This window comes from Nomascus leucogenys, chromosome 3, assembly GCF_006542625.1.
Source record: "Nomascus leucogenys isolate Asia chromosome 3, Asia_NLE_v1, whole genome shotgun sequence".
Classification (NCBI taxonomy): domain Eukaryota; kingdom Metazoa; phylum Chordata; class Mammalia; order Primates; family Hylobatidae; genus Nomascus; species Nomascus leucogenys.
The window spans coordinates 7,522,935-7,539,569 of NC_044383.1; the positions used below are offsets into that span (position 1 = coordinate 7,522,935).

General features: G+C 43.3%; 1 protein-coding gene across 1 annotated transcript in view; it reads right to left on the minus strand.

Moving 5' to 3' along the window:
* Positions 1-16,635, minus strand: part of FANK1 (fibronectin type III and ankyrin repeat domains 1) — a 122,016-nt gene that overhangs the window by 7,022 nt on the left and 98,359 nt on the right. Inside the window, exons 3-7 of the mRNA XM_030805526.1 lie at positions 13,799-13,923; positions 13,113-13,190; positions 7,073-7,154; positions 5,947-6,021; positions 5,072-5,137 (exon numbers count right to left, since the gene is read on the minus strand). Of these exons, the coding sequence (XP_030661386.1) occupies positions 5,072-5,137; positions 5,947-6,021; positions 7,073-7,154; positions 13,113-13,190; positions 13,799-13,923 (426 nt within the window). The remainder of the gene's footprint in view (positions 1-5,071; positions 5,138-5,946; positions 6,022-7,072; positions 7,155-13,112; positions 13,191-13,798; positions 13,924-16,635) is intronic.

Below are 16,635 nucleotides of genomic sequence, written 5' to 3' on the forward strand. Positions count from 1 at the left end.
ATCCAGCCCCCAAGGCAAGGCACAGCTGAGCTGAGATGGGGCCAGACCTCTGCAGCCGCATGTCCTCACACAGTCCCCTCATTTCTTGGAGACCCCCAGAAGACAGTCAGCGTGGTGTAGCACCTGCCTGCCGGGTTTAGGGTGTTCATACTCCTTTCCCAAGCACCCGAAGGTCTTTAGAATTACCTTTGCTAAGGGAAGAAAACTTCATTTTTTAAATTATATACAAATAGAACTCTAATTATCTGCATGAGTTTTTTTGTTTTTTTTTGTTTGTTTGTTTGTTTTTTGAGACAGAGTCTCACTCTATCAACCTAGGCTGGATTGCACTGGCACGATCTTGGCTCACTGCAACCTCTGCCTCCTGGGTTCTAGTGATTCTCCTGACTCAGCCCCTCAAGTAGCTGGGATTACAGACATGCAACACCATGCTCGGCTAATTTTTTGTATTTTTAGTAGAGACAGGGTTTCACCAGCCTGGCCAGGCTGGTCTCAAACTCCTGACCTCGTGATCGGCCCGCCTCAGCCTCCCAAAGTGCTGGGATTACAGGCGTGAGCCACCACACCCAGCCTATCTGCATGATTTTTAAATAATGCTTCTTTTCTGATTATAAAGTAAGGCATGGTACCTAGAAAAAAAATCCCATATCAGAGTCACCCATAACCTCACCTCACAGAGAACAAACTCTTAAGATTCTGTTGAATTTGCTCTAGGTGGTGAGGAGGATTGTTTAATAACCAGCCCCGGAGGCTCTGGATTGCCCAGCAATGAGCTCATTGAGACCAGGTGCTCTTCCTTCCCAGGGATAGGCACAGCCCTGAACTTACCACCTCCCACTGGCAGAAAGCCACCAAGGTCCTCCAAGTACCAAGCAGCTGGAGTCAGCCACCACCCCAACTGCCATCTGAACTCAAACTGCCTGGCACCCGCAGGGTCTGTTATCTGCTGCTTTATAAGAATGCCCCTCTCTGGTTCACGGGGTGGGAGAAAGGGAGAGCGGCCAGGACATAGCACGCTCCTGAGCACAGCCCTGCAGGGCTTCCCACTGTGCCCCAGGACAAGCCCACCAGAAATGGAGGACTCGCTCCGCTTGCCTGCTGCTGAGTCCCCTGCTCAGAGTCACATTCCTAGCTCTACGCAAAAGCCCATCTTTTCTCTCTTGTTCTGTCTGTATGATTTTCTCTTCTCCCTGCCTTTTAAAAGTATTATTTCTGTTTCTTATTATTTCATATACTTCCCTGTTTACTTAAGCACTGAAAACAGCATTCACATACTAAATATTCCATCATATGAATATATCATAACTTCAATCAGTCCACTATTGTCAGACATTTAAGTTGTTTCACATTTTCCGCAATTTTAAATAAGGCAACAACAAACACCCTTACTAATCATATTTGCGTTTCTGATTGTTTCCTAAGATGGGATCACTGTGTCCATGGATGTGGCTTAATTTGGATGCACATTTCCAAATTGCTTTCCAGAAAGATGATACCAATTTACATTTCTATCAACTATATTTGAAAGTACAGGCTATTTCACTGCAGCTTTACCAACATGATTATTTTTTAATCACCAATTTGATAGGTAGAAAAATTGTTATTACTAGTAATGCTAAACACCTTTATATGACTTGCTTACATTGATTCTGCTATAAATTGTCTTCTTGTGTAAACTGCTTTTTTCTACTGTGCGTGGAGGCTTTTTTGGAGTATATGTATGGGCGTGTGTGTTCTATACATTAAAGATGCTGGTAATTTGTCTATAATACATGTGTGAATATTTCCCTGGAATGTCCTTAACACTGTAATCAAGTTTTTAAAAATATATAATACACTCAATCTTTTTATTATTCCTTTCCATGCATTTATTCCTTTCACATTACAAGATAAAATAATTATGCCCCTGTGTTTTCTGGTCATTTTTTATGGTTTTGTTTTTTACATTTAATTCTTAATTCATCTGCAATTTATTTTGGTACATGCTATAAGACCAGGATCTAACTTGACTTTTTCCTTCAAACATCCTATTTTTCCAATACCTTCCCTCGATGGTTTATGTTACTTCCATCATCATATACCAGGTTCTTATGTAGATACGGATCTATTTGAGGATTTCTATTCCATTCTACTTTTTTTCCGATTATTTGTTCCAGTATCATACTACTTTAATTACTATAACGTTATGAGGCATTTTAATAACTGTCAAGGCAAGTCCTTCCACATTCTGACTTGACAAAGTTGTAGTAGATATTATCTATTTGTTCTTCTAGATAAATTACAATCATTTTGACAGGTTCCCAAGAATAATTCCATCTGAGGCTGCATTTAACCTCAATACAGTATTTGAGAAGAACTAAAAATTGTATAATAGTCAATCTTGCCATTCTGGCAGATGACATGGCTTTATTTCTTAAATTTTTACATCTCTCAGTAAGGTTTTTAGGTTTATTTTTTTATTCAGATTTCCTATATTTCTTGTTTCCATTCCATTTTATTTCCCCATTATATTTATTAACCAGTAATTGCAGGGATTTAAGAAAGTCTTTTCTTTGCCTTGTAGCTGTCCACATTACTGAGCCTCCTTATTAAGTCCAAGTTTTTCAAGCTGATTCTGTTGGGTTCTACAGGAAATAAATCATACCCCTTATCTGAGTTCACATCTTAAGTGGATCAACCTTCAAAATACTGTCTAATCATGAAATAACAAAATATATCTTTATTTACCATATGCCAGGAACTGTTTTACGCATTTTTCATATTAACTCATTAAATGCCTACGACCTATAAGTACTTCTGTTATTCTAATTTTATAGACATGAAACTGAGATACAGAGAGATTAGGTAGCCTGCCCAAGGTCACACCACATCCTCAGAGGGATGCAGATTTCACATCAAGCTCTCCACCACTCTCCTGGGCTTCACCACTAATTTTGGAAAGGAATTTGCCAGTACTAAGAATGACACTGGCTGATTGAGATGATTTAAAAAAGAAAAGGAAAGAAACCTTTGTATGCTGCAATCAAAGGAATCCTTCATTCAACAGACACTTCCTGCCTCCCATGTGCCAGACACTGTTCAAAGGCTGAAAGTATCCTTCACTTTAAAAAGTAAGATACTTTTATCAAGACCATCCTGGCTAACACGGTGAAAGCCCATCTCTACTAAAAATACAAAAAAATTAGTGGGGTGTGGTGGTGGGCACCTGTAGTCTCAGCTACCTGGAAGGCTGAGGCAGGAGAATGGCGTGAACCCAGGAGGCGGAGCTTGCAGTGGGCTGAGAACATGCCACTGCACTCCAACGTGGGAGACAGAGTGAGACTCTGTCTCAAAAAAAAAAAAAAAAGATACTTTTTAATATACATGCCAAGTTACACCCAATTTTTGTTTTGCATCTACACAAATAAAGGTTTCCACCTTGAATCTACTGATGGGAAGCGTTATGTTAAAAAATTTCCTAATACCTTACCCTCCGGTATGGACCTCATAGGTGGGATGGAAGAGATTTATAAATACCTACACACAAACAAACATACAAACAGCTTTTTTTCTCTATCAGATTTTAGCAATAAGGTTATCCTCTGGAGCTTTCCAGCTTCCTCTCTGCTCTGGAAAAGCCCAAGGTTATTATCAGTGCCTAGAAAATCGGAACAGGTTCACTGGTAGAATAGTCAAGCCACGGAGCCTACATTGGAGGTAATTTTTAAATGAATTTTCTAGTTTCTTGCATGGGTATTGATTATTTCGAATTTTCTGCTTTTTGGGTTGACTTGGCAGTTTAAATTTTCTCAGAAAAAAAGTATTAATTTCAATGAAATTATCTACTATTATAGACACAAACTTCATGTTTACATTTTCTCTATAACAATGGTTATTGTTCTCTTTCAAACTTCTAATTTTTTTCTTCTTTCTTAGATTTACAAAAGATTGGTGTATTTTATTAGATAGGTTTTTAAGAGGCAACTCTTACATTTCTCAATAACCTTTCTATTTTTTAATCAATGTCTACTTTTAATTCTGTCATTTTTCCTACTCTCTTTACACTTTTTTTCTTTTCACTTTTCAGATTGCTATGATTCTTTTCAAACTTGGAGTTGATAGCTTAGTCTCAACTTAACCTATGAGTTATTTGGAAAAATACTTTTTAAATTTATAAGTGATATTTAAGATACTGTTATTTAAAATCTATTGCTGCTTTATGTTCAGAGAATGTAAATGTAGAAGACAGGCCTTCTGATTTGAGAAGTTAGTTGGGGTTTTCTTTACGGCCTCCCCCAGAAGGTCAGTGTTTGGCAGCTGTCCGTTGGTGCCCTCTGCAGCGCCCAAGCCCTGGTGCCATGTGTGTCATGACCACCGCCCCTGAAGCCAGGGCCTGGCATTTTGCTCAGTGTTTCAACCCACGTGCCAAGCACCGCGCCTGGGAAGTAGTAATCCGTCAATAAATATGGGTTAGTTGGAATTTATTGATTAATGACTAGATGAGCAAGTGTTTTTAGGTCTTTCAGGAACACTCTCATCTGTCCTTTATGTGTGTCACATTCTTCCCCTGAGCTTTTCCTGTAGCGTTCTCAGCCCTCGAAGGGCACATGTGCCTCTCACCTCAGGAAAGTGCTCTGGGTGTCTCTCTGGTGGTAATTTCTGTCTGCTTCTTTAGAAACAACAAAGATTTCTTAGCAACGAGTGAGGCTGAAATGCAGCGGAGGCCTGAGAGAGACACGCGGTGCCGGGGGCAGGCACTTGCACCCATGCCCAGCACGGATGGTGAGAGCTGCTCTGTAGCTGCCATTTCCCATGCACTGCGTGTCCACTGGGCACAGGGACCACGCCAGAGAAGTCACCATACATTACAACAGATGCCCCCACTAAGCACCCTGGTGAGCGAAAGCACAAGACCCTGTGAGCAAGCCAGCTTTTGTGATCACCATCTTTCCTCAGTGACCCACTCACCTCTCAAGACTGTCAAAAGCAACCCAAGAAAATGTTTGGATGAAATGACAACCCCTCTGGGCACAAGCCTAGCACCACAATTATGAGAACATCAGCACAATTTCAGTCATATCCCACCTCCTACCTGTCCTTGCCACTTCCATTCTTCAGATTCACGTCTGTGCCATTAGAAACTAGGATTTTCACAAGCCTAAAGGAAACAAACTTAACTGTAGCTAGATGAGTCACCTTGATCACTCAGAACCCACAACAGTCTAGTAAAAATGAGTAACACAGCATCCAAGATGCATCTTTGCAACAGTTTCTTCTGCACCTTCAGAAGCCAGCTGGTTTTAAAACCAGGTACCATTAAACCAGAAAACTACCTCTTTATTCCAGAAACGTGGGCTTTTACCTTTGACATGAGTATTCATTAAAATCAAATGAAAGCACATGAAACAAATTGGGCTATCAAAATAATTCACTGTCCTTTGAATGGCCATTTTTAATATATTCTTAAATGGTAGCATGTAATGAAGATGCATTTCTGTTTTTTTCAAATGGCATTTAATTAAGATATAAATGAAAATAAGGTATTCGTATTAATACTTATCTCTGTGTGGAATAGATAATGAGAGTGTATCTGTGAAAATTATATCTTAGCAACCTAGCAGAAAGTTTTCCAGAATATCCCTCTCTCTATATTTTTTAAAAAGAAAAATTCAAATTCCAATAACCAGTTTTCCAAGAACATAAAAAATATATTGCATGTAATTAAATGGCTACCTCTCTTCCTCAACATATGATTTACATTCTCTCCTGCATGTTGTGTAACTTTATGATTACAATAGCTGGATTTCTAAGCCATCATATGGTATAGTTTGGGAGATAGAAAAGAAACGGTTCCTCCATGGCCCATTTTCCTCCCATCCTTATCCTGACCAGAACGTTTGAATAAAATAAAAAGTTAAATCCCCAACAGAGATTAAAAAAAAAAAAAAAAAAAAAAAAGAGCCATACCTGGTGTATCCTTTCTGGGCAGCAACCATCAGAGCGGTAAAGCCAAACTTATTGGGAACATCAACCTTAACACGGCTTGGGAAAAGCAGAGAAGAGAGATAAGCACGCTCAGTACAGCTACTGCAGAGTCAAAGCCGGTGGTTCTCGTGGGGCTTAGGTGGCTAAAATGACTCATTTTACTGAAAATTCCAATTTCTTTAGGGCCATTAAATCTTTTCTTGTCTTAGACTGCTAAGAATCTTCTAAACTATATGCCTAATATTCTATGAGATTCGAATGTATCATGAGAGAGAAAATTGCTGTAATTTCACTCAAAATATGCAAGCTTCGGCTCAAAGCCATGAGGCCATCAGATAAAGCACCCTCCAATGAACACAGCTCTTTAAGGTATCTGAGGACAGTGTCTTCCCTGCTGACTCTCAGCTCCACCGAACACGCGTCTGTATTGGTGGAGACCCAAGCTTGATCCTCGCCTCCCATCTCACCTACCGGGTAGAGAGCAGTCCTTTCGGAGGTCTTCACGCACATACTCCAGCGTAGCAGCTTTGGCTTTTTGTGGGAACCTTCTCTTAAGAGCTCCAAATTACAGAGCCAAATTCACAAATGACTTGTCTTCTAGGGCACTCAAAACTATTGATTCGAAAAGAACCTAGGTAACATCTACTTTTCATGTAGGAGGCAGCTTCAAACATCTCATCTGCAGCACCTATATTCATCATTTCCCCTCTAGTGTTACGTCAGCCTTTTAAATTAGAAAGCAGTTGATTTGGCGAGTCCCTCATTTCATCAGAAATTAGATGTGGGCATTTGGGGGTGAAATTTGCCTAAATGCTATGGCTTATAAGCAAGAGACAGAAATTATTTCTGGGAAGAAAATATGACACCCAGCCTTGTAATTTCCTTTTACAATTTCTATTATACAATCACAAAATATAACAATAACATGGGGCTTCATGAGCATCTTTATTAACTGTGGTTTATTAACTCACACCAGTCACCTAAGATCCATTTTGGAGGCACTTTCAAAGGCATGAGAATTTTTAGGAAAACAAAATGAAACTACTGCATGTATTTCTATGCACTTTATAGGCATGGGGAAAAAAAACAACTGACAGAGTTCTCTCACCCTCCTTGAAGTATTTGGACCAGCAAATCTTCATCATTCACACTGACAGCCCGATGCAAGTGCTCACTACTTATGGGCTCTCCTGGAGAAATGAGATGGAAGGCAGTCATCCAGAACATCAGAAAAGGAGACTGCTTCCCGCCATCTTCCTCCTGTGGCCTTCAGGGGATCGTCTTCAGGAAGGCGCTTGGCTATTCCTGTAAGTATATCTTACATTTCCTACTCACCTGCCTCTTTTACCAAAAAAGACCTTGTTTTCACATATTAAGAGAACATTTTGACTGACCTAAAGGCTTGGGACATTTCCAAGTTATAAAGTATTGCTTTGTGAATGTTATTTTGATATTTAGAAATAATCCTTTCAGATTTCATAAGACTTAATAAATGTCTCCTACAAGCAAGGAAAACCTCAGCAACTGTCACAACATGCTAGTTTTATTTGCCAAAGAGATGTTAAACTACTTGGAAAAAAAAAAAAAGGACAAAGTGCTTTAACATTTGAAATTAAAATTTTCAGTTCTTCCCAGGAATGTGACATACATATTGGCCTTGTCTTCTCTGAGCTTGTTGGGGCAGAAGGGCTTCGACCCACAGGGAGGTGGGGAGCACCAGGAGAAAAGCCGATTAGGGGAGAGAGCTTGCCAAGCAGCGAAGACCCAGGAGGAGTCCAGAAGCCTAAAAGAACAATGGGCCACAGCCGGGGAGGAGGGCATCCTTTGTACAGGGGACATCAGCTCCACAGCGAAGCCAACAGGCAGGCGGGCAGCACAAGCAGAGGGAGAATAAAGGGCTACGTAGAAGCCGCCCATCTTTCTAGGCATTTCTGGTTTCATTTGTTCTTTATTCTACACCTTCTGATTTTAAATAGTATCACGATTAAGCTTAAATGAAATAATACCAGTGAAGCACTTGGAATAGCACCTGACACATTGTAAGTACCCAGCACACACCTGTTGTTGGGGTGACAGTAGCAGCAGCTGCCATCGTCAGTGGATACAGCCCCACCACTTCTTACGTACTCCAACTGTACGCCCAGCCCCTCACCCGCACGCAGCAAGAGTTTGAGTTTATAATCCCTGGTCTAAATAACCTCAAAGGTCTCATTCATTCATTCAACAAACCTAAGTAATGTACATGCCAAGTCCTGTGCTAGGCTCTGGGGGGTTAGCATGAAAAGAGCTAACCATTAGCTCCCATGCTCACTTTCACTGTAGTGCCCGCTTTCAGCCTATTATTCTAAACCCTGAAAGAAAATACCCACTCCCACCCCATCCTCCTCCACTGCACCCTACACTGCCTCCTGGGGCTCACCCACCCTCCCTCTTATAGTCCGGCCCAGAGAGATCAGCTGGCCTCCCTCTTCCTGTTCCTTATGGTAGAAAATCTCTCTGGGATGCCAGTTCCTGGGCATAGGAGACACTTTTTCTCTGGGTTTCCTCAGAGGGTTTCAGTGGTGCAAAGTGAATTGGGCAATGTACAAACTGGGAAAACAGTGAGACAGGAGAATAAAAGGATTTCTACCAGAATTAGCCGATACCTTTTCCTTTCATAAAAATAAATTTATGCCAAGTTTAAATTATTTTGAAATAACAATTTTGTCTGCTAGAGCTTGCCAATCTCTTACAGATTTTTTTTAGCTACATTATACTTCCTTTTCATCATTCTACACATTTTTTAGATCAAAAGTGTCAAATAAAAGTCACATGATAACCTGTCAAAGGCCAAGGCTCACAGCTGTCCCTGGCCTTCCAAGGGAGGTCATGCCATGCTCAGTGGTTTCACTAGAAGGGCTTAAGAAGGAGGCAGGGTTTTATACTCCAGAGGACCATCTGGCAATGTCTGGTGACATTTTTGGTTGCCACAACGAAGGGGATGGAGCACTGGCATCTAGAGGATAGAGGCCAAGGAAGCTGCCAAGAATCCATAAGTGCACAGGACACCATAAGGAATCATCCAGGCCCCAAATATCAGTAGGACCAAAGTTGAGAACCCTGGGCTAGATTAATAAGGACTTAAAACCATCATGCGTCTCATCTACACTTTAAACTTAAACCCAGAGACTGTTTCCCTTTCTGTTGCTAACCAGGAGAAGTGGTACGTTTATAAACGTCTCTGTTATCAGGCCCCATTTTTTCCTAATCTGAAACTTCAGCTGCCACTAAAACATAAAAACAAGTCATTTGGATAAATCACCTATAACAACATATAAAGCTCATTCTATTTCTACTAAGTTGTACAATGTGTAGTATCCTAAATCAAATCCTATGAATTAAGCTGTATGTAGGCTTTTCACACAGTGCTTTTAAAATTCTCCTCCAAACCACAAGACTGGGAGTCAGAAAGGCTAAGTTATCCAAGGTCGCCCAGTTAGGAGAGGGCAGCATCAGAGCCAAGGCCAAGTCTTCCATGAGGCCCACTCCTTCCCTTTAGTATTTAGTAAACGCTGCAGTATCGACCAGTTCACTATATGCTTCCATTCTTACTAGATTTTGAACACAGACGATCATAAGTAAATGTGATCCTCCCCCAAAGTGTTAAAAGAAAGGGGATGCCTAAAAATCTTCCAAAAAGTGCTAACTGCTTAAGATGTTAAGAAAAGTTCTAAGGGCACACCCCCAACCACCTCTCTACACCGACCCTCTCTACTCCACAGCCTCCATCTTACCTGAACAGAAAGGCTCTCTCGGTGGGGACACTTCCTAGTGCATCCTAACCAGGAAGCTCTGCAGCATGCAAAGGTTGGAAAATGAAACAAGTTCACTGCATGCTTATAAGCTTGAGGACTGTTTGTAGCAACGACCAGGGCTTTTAGTATTAGGATATAATAAATGTAATGCCAATTCCAGCTTCCATGGGAGGTAAAGAGCACTTCACAGCTTACTCTGAGAACAAAGGGACACCTCACAGAAGAGAGGGGAATGACATAATTGTTCCTCAGTCCTTGCTTGCTGGGCAGTCACCACCGTTCCAGGGTGTGAGAGCTCTTTCTCAGTGTTAACTCCTTAACCATCCTCACACTACCATCAAGAGGGAAAGGAGGGACTGAGGACTACACTGAAACCTGTGTGATGCAACAGAGGTATGAAAATATCTCCATTTACCTGAATTTGACAAAGAAAGAACAAAGAAATGAAAAGGCCCTTGTTTGCAGTGCACAGCATTTCTTTCTACTCCCACTATAGGCAGGAGTCCTGAGGAACAGAGAGGAAATTCCAGGGTGAGCAGAATGTTCCATTCCTCCCACCCCTGAATCCTTCAAGACTTTGTGGGCCTGGCCCAAGGGAATGCCATCAATAAGTGCAATTGAATATTTTTAAAAGGCCGGCCATTGCTCTGCGGGTTTGTTTTTCTAGTGTTTTACCCTGAGTGTTGCAATTACAATTATCAAAGTGATTCTGCCCATGGTGAGGACGTTAGCCCAGGCTCAACTGAGCCGGATGGAGCTCACCAGTCAGGGCCAGGTGAACAGGGACGCTGAGGAGGAGAAGGGAGGAGCAGGGCAGAGTGGTCTTGAGGGAGCCATTGCTCACGTTCTCTAAGAGGGTCGTTTAGCTGCAGATGTACCCGCAGATATTATAATATGGTGATAACACCTTTCTTGGTGGAATTTTAAGTCTTTATTAAAAGCAGTGAATAAATCACGAGCTTATTGGAGAAGATATTTGCCAATTAACAAGTAGCAGCTGTTTTTCTTTCTTTATAAGGGCCCAACTGATTAAAATTGTATGCCTCATTTAAGCAAGAATCTCGTGTACTTTACCTGGGGGAAAAAAAAAGGTTGTTCATTCTTAAACAAAGTGCATGTCTCTGTGATTCATTAAAACACTCTCAAACTGAATGCAAATTATCACCACACAGAAGCATTTTGTATCATGTGCACAATTTTAGTTCTTTGTTTAGCATGATCTGCCTCCTTAGGAGAATCTGCTTTGGATATTATAAATATATAACAATAGCATAAGGGAGCTGCAGCCAGGCTGCAGAGCCAAGAGCTTGCCCCAGCTAGGAGGAGGAGGACACCTGATCCTCACCACCCAGTACAGCCCCCCAAGGTTGAGAAGGCTTCCTGGCTGCAGGCAGTGATGCTATCTATTATCTGGCAGTGAAATGGCCAGGATCACTCCCCCAACACACACACACACACACACACACACACACCCGGTCACCACCACACACTCATCCCTGCAGGAGGCCTCATCTAATTACTCATGGAAGCCACGGGGCTGTAAGGACAAACGCCCTGCACCAACTCTCCATGGCTGCCTCTGGAGCCAGCTCAGTGGGGAGAAGGCACATCTGGCCCACAGGCACAGCCTGATATGGTTTGGCTGTGTCCCCACCCAAATCTCATCTTGAATTGCAGCTCCCATAATTCCCATGTGTCATGGGAGGGACCTGGTGGGAGGTAATTGAATCATGGGGGCGGGGCTTTCCCATGCTGTTCTCATGATAGTGAATAAGTCTCATAAGAGCTGATGGTATTATAAAGGGAAATTCCCCTGCACATGCTCTCTCTTGCCTGCCGCCATGGAAGACATGCCTTTACTCCTTCTTTGCCTTCCACCATAGTTGTGAGGCCTCCCCAGCCATGTGGAACTGTGAGTCCATTAAACTTCTTTCCTTTATAAATTACCCAGCCTCGGGTATGTCTTTATTAGCAGCGTGAGAACACACGAACAAACAGCCCTTCCTAAAATTGCTCCAAATGGTACGCCAACCCCATGTAAACTCAGGCGAGGAGGGCCAGAAGCCCCTGCCCTGGCTTTGATGTGCTATTAAGAGGATGCTAGAGGCCACCTGAAGCCCACCATGGAAGGCTGCAGAACCAACCATATTCACCCTCACCTGGAAGGTTCAGGTGGACTCTCAGTGGCCAGTGGAAAACTAATACATCTCCCAACAAACATAAATGCAACCTGAGAAAATCAGTGTTTCTTTTCATACTCTTAATTCTGCCACTGGTCCTTAATTTATCACCCATCCACCCATCCATCCATCCAAGGATCTTTTTTTAGAGAAAGGATCCTGCTCTGTTGCCCAGGCTGGAGAGTGCAGTGGTGCCACCATAGCTCACTGTAGCCTTGAACTCCTGGGCTCAAGCGATACTCCTGCTCGGGCCACAGGCACACACTCTGACTTATTTATTAAGGAACTCCCACAAGCTAAAGATGGCCAACCCATCGTCCACCCTTTCGGAGCCTGCAATGTAGGCGAGAGACCAAAAGGTAGACAAATACATAAGAGAAGATGCAAGAAGTGTTCATAGAGGTGGGGGAATACTGCTCTGTACCTGGGGAGGAGGGAAAGCATGTGACGGAGGAGGGGAAAGCCACATAAGGAATCGCCCTGCCATGCTTGCCCATGGAGCAGGCTCAGTGAGCACAGCAATGAAGTGAGTGCTCCAGGGAGGAGGGGCAGAGGTAGGGGAGTGTGGAGTGGCAGGAGACCTGCGGGCGGTGGGGACAGGAAGATGATGGGAGGGAGCAATAAGGTAGCCTGGGACGGCACGCTGGCCAGGGTTGCCTGGAGAGTCTCTGTTCATAAGCCTGGCTCCCTTTGCCTCTTCCTCCTGCCTCTTCTCCTGCAATTCCCTCTGCCTTCCTTCAGCACACAGAGCTCACGTTCTGCCATCTTTGCTTTCTCTTAAGAACCCCAGAGGTAAGTACCTTCCATATAACAGCAAATGTTCTCAACACTGCTGGATGAAGGAACGAGCCCTCTTTTTTTACCTGAATCCCCAGAGTTGACCATTTCACATCACAAGTCTCCTCTGAAATTGTGTTTTTCACAGCTAAACTCCCAGTTTGCTAAACTCAGATCCTGTCCCCTCATGCCAGGTCTGCAACTGAAGGTACCACAGCTCAAAGGCTGAGTTAACTTTAGTCTACACAAAAATTGTCATGAAGAAATGCCTAAAGGACACAGTTGAAAGCCATGGAAAGCACATACCTCTGAGCCAAATGCTACCTGGAATAAAACAGAAAAGCAGCTTTACTCAACAAAAGGAAGGTTTCCTTTGTGCAACCGAAAAATTATTTGCCTGTGTTTTCAGTGGGTGGGCCATGGAGAACACTTGTGACCACCCTAATTTTTACAATGTTCTTGCTCAGAGATGGCCCTGGACATAGATAGCATCTTTAAAATGCTTTAAAATACCAATCTCAGAAACAACCTTAAAACTCAGCCAGCTGAAGGGCTCAGAGCTCTCCATGTGGGGCTCTCCCCTCACGGGATTCTCCGTGGATGCAGCAGCACTGTTCGTTCACCCTCACTCACCGTGACCCCAGGAATCGGGTTTGTGTGGCAAGTTAAGACGTACACCCTGGGGTTGTCTAAAATGGACAAGACGCTGAATGGAGCTGCTCGACCGAGGACGCTCAGGCAGGCGGCCTGCTTGGCTGTGTGGGGACAATTAGGCTTACCCAGCCCACACCTCTGTGGCCCATTTCCTAAGAAAGGTGAATCCACCCTTTTGTGCTGAATGGCTACTAACAGGACAGTTCTGGCACAAAAATAGCTCTCCCAGTTTGTGAAAGCATAATTAGACTTCCCTGACATTACAAGTTATGGCAAGGCCCAACTAGTAAATATTATTGCAGTGTTTAAAAATGGTATTATTTCTGCTTCTGGTAAGGCCAAACAAGAGGCAGAATATTTTTATCTCTAAATTGCTTGTCATCTCCATTGATCTAGAGACAGGTGAGTGCAGAGGGTCTGAATACTCACTGGTCGTAGACACTGAGACGAGTGGGCTGTACTCACACTCCCCAGAGGGGCTGGTGACCTTCAGGCGAAATCTGTACTGCGTCCTTGGTTCCAGACCTTCAACAACATGCTTCGTTGCATATCCCCTAGACAGGAGGAGACAAACATGCTGACAACACCAGGTAGCTTAATCTGCACTCTCTGATAAGACAGGAGAAGAGCAGGTGGAAGTGATTTTCCTTCTATTTCCAGGACAAAACTGATGGATCCTGCTTTGCTGAACTCCGAGAGAATGAAGGACAAGTCCCACATGGCACCCCTGTCCCTATCCAGCAGGTGCACTCTGTCCCATAGGGCCTAGTCCAGGGCCTGACACATAGCCAGCATGCCATTTTGTACTTTGGGGAAATAATCACGTTAACCACGACATTTGTCCTCAAGTGACAAAGTTTTATATTTGAAAGATAAGACAGGCAGTCAAATCGTATATATGTAGTTTTCAAGTGGGGCCCATCTAGTGATGGGGGCTGTGAGGCTAATACACGGCTGCATAACTATTGCAGGCAAAATACCACTGCAGGGAAAGGACCTGAAGAAGTCACATGCAAGACTGCTCGTAGCCCATGAGCAACTTCCAGTAGAGCTGGGAGCTCAGGCAGCACATACAAGACAATGCTAACATCATGCCCCATGGTCAAGTTCATTTTAGGAATGTTTGTGGGAAATGGATGCTGAGCACTTCTGGGATAGAAATCTGATTAGAGACTCATGATGGAAATCCACACACCTCCAGAGGGAAGCAGTACTGAGTCTCATCATTTGCAGTCTGCAAAATTAGCACCAAGAAATGCAGTAAGGTAGTTTGCCTGCCTGCTCAGAAGATGCTGGGACCTAGCGCAAGTGCTAAGATAAGACCCCACCTTCTGCTTGTGAGGCAGGTTCCAGGAGCCTGGCTTTGACTTGGCATGCATTCTACAATATCAGGTTTCCAAAAGTTGACAGAGCTGTATATATTTCCCAATATTACCCAAAACCTCTATATTACCCATTTCTCTTTTCTGCCAACATTCTTTCTTCTTATCTGACTAAACTCCATGTATCCCTTTTCAAATCTTATCTCTAAATCTTTCTTTTCTTCTACTCAAAGGCTTGGTTTTTGAGAGGGTGTGTGTGTGTGTGTGTGTGTGTGTGTCATTTCCAGCTCTTTCTTCTTTCCTACTTCAACACTTAATCCAGTTCTTGCTCTCCTCCCTTGGACCATTCTCCATAACTCCTTCAATGCCAAGGTTACCATTGTTTCCTCCAATTTTTTTTTCCTGTCTCTAGTTTTTACTTTTATTCTCAACAGATCCTCCAAAGATACCAGAACCATTCTTTGGGATTCACAACTAATTTTTCCAGGATGTTTATGTGCAACTAAATATTTATACATCGATTCCATTCCATGCAACTCAACAAGTGTATCCAGTGCCCATTATTTGCAAGGTGCTGGGGCAGGCTGGGATGTAGTCCTGAACCAGCTCAGGGCCAAAATGAACCTGTCAACACTGAGTTGACCGCAACTTCCTACTGATGGGGTGGCAAGAAAAGGGGCAGTCAAGGACAGTGAAGAAGGGACAGCTGAGCAAGGGTGAAATGACAGAGCTGGAGTTAGCATCATTGATAAACATCTGAAAACCTGACTTCAGATCTGGACTAGGTGGGTGAGCTAACACGTCACCTAATCATCAAACAGCCTTGCCCACTCACTCCCAGCCCCCACTGGATTCTTTCCCCTGAAGGATGAGGCATGGCACTAAGTGTGTGGCTAAGGAACAGACCCAACACTTGTCCTAGAGGGAGGAGTATTCCCAAAGGAGAAGCCAGAAGGTCTAAGTTCCTTCCGCCAAATTCATCCATCAAACAAGTAATTCCCCCACTGAGGAACAGGCACCTGAGGAACAGGTATAGAGCAGAGACAGTGAGGTGCCAGGACAGTGTCCTCTGGTAGAGGCATCTCTGATGTCAAGTGAGAAATGGCATAAAGGACTTCCACGACAGACAGGCAGATGTCTCCCAGGCAGTCTGAGAAAGGGACTTCCCAGTAGGGATGAAAGAACACACAACTCCTGGGAAAGTCATGGTCTAGGTGTCCTCACTGCGGCGAGAGTCAGGGTGCAGAAGAGTCTGGCACGTCCAGGAAAGAGGTGCCTCCATGAAATCTGGAGACAACTCTAACATCATAATTTTAACTCTAACATCTAACAGAACCTTTTTTTTTTGAAAACTGAAAAACATTTACAAAGACCTTCTTCACTTGATGTTTCTGTCCTTTGTTAAAATGTGAAATTTCAAGGTAAAATCAAATACTGAACATTCATTGATCCTGTTTTTGCATCACAAAGTTACTTCAGACACCAAATCTAAATGACTTCTTGGGTGTAGCGCCAGCAGAGCCAAGAAAAAGACTAAGCACATTGAGGCATCTCTGACCACGTACATGTCTCTGCCTCCCTGCTCTGTGCTGGTGGATTCAGCCTCCTCACTGACATCACTTTTGCTAGAAACACATTTCTCTTCACCTAAAAGAAGCCAAATGAGCTGGAAGTCAAGCTGTTCTCCACAGTCTCTGCCACCCCTGCAGGAACATGTTCCTCCCCCCACAGAGTTAGAGTCTCGTTCCTCTCCCCTTGAACAGGATGGAAAGTGGTGGAAGTGAATCTGTACAGCTCTGGGTCTGGGCCTTAAGATGTTTCTGCTTCTCCTCCCTTGGAAGCTGGCCACCATGTAAAGAAGTTCAACTTCCCTGTTGGAGAAAGAGGCCACCTAGTAAGACAGAGTCAGTGGAAGATCCAGACCACAAAGGAGATGAAAAAGCC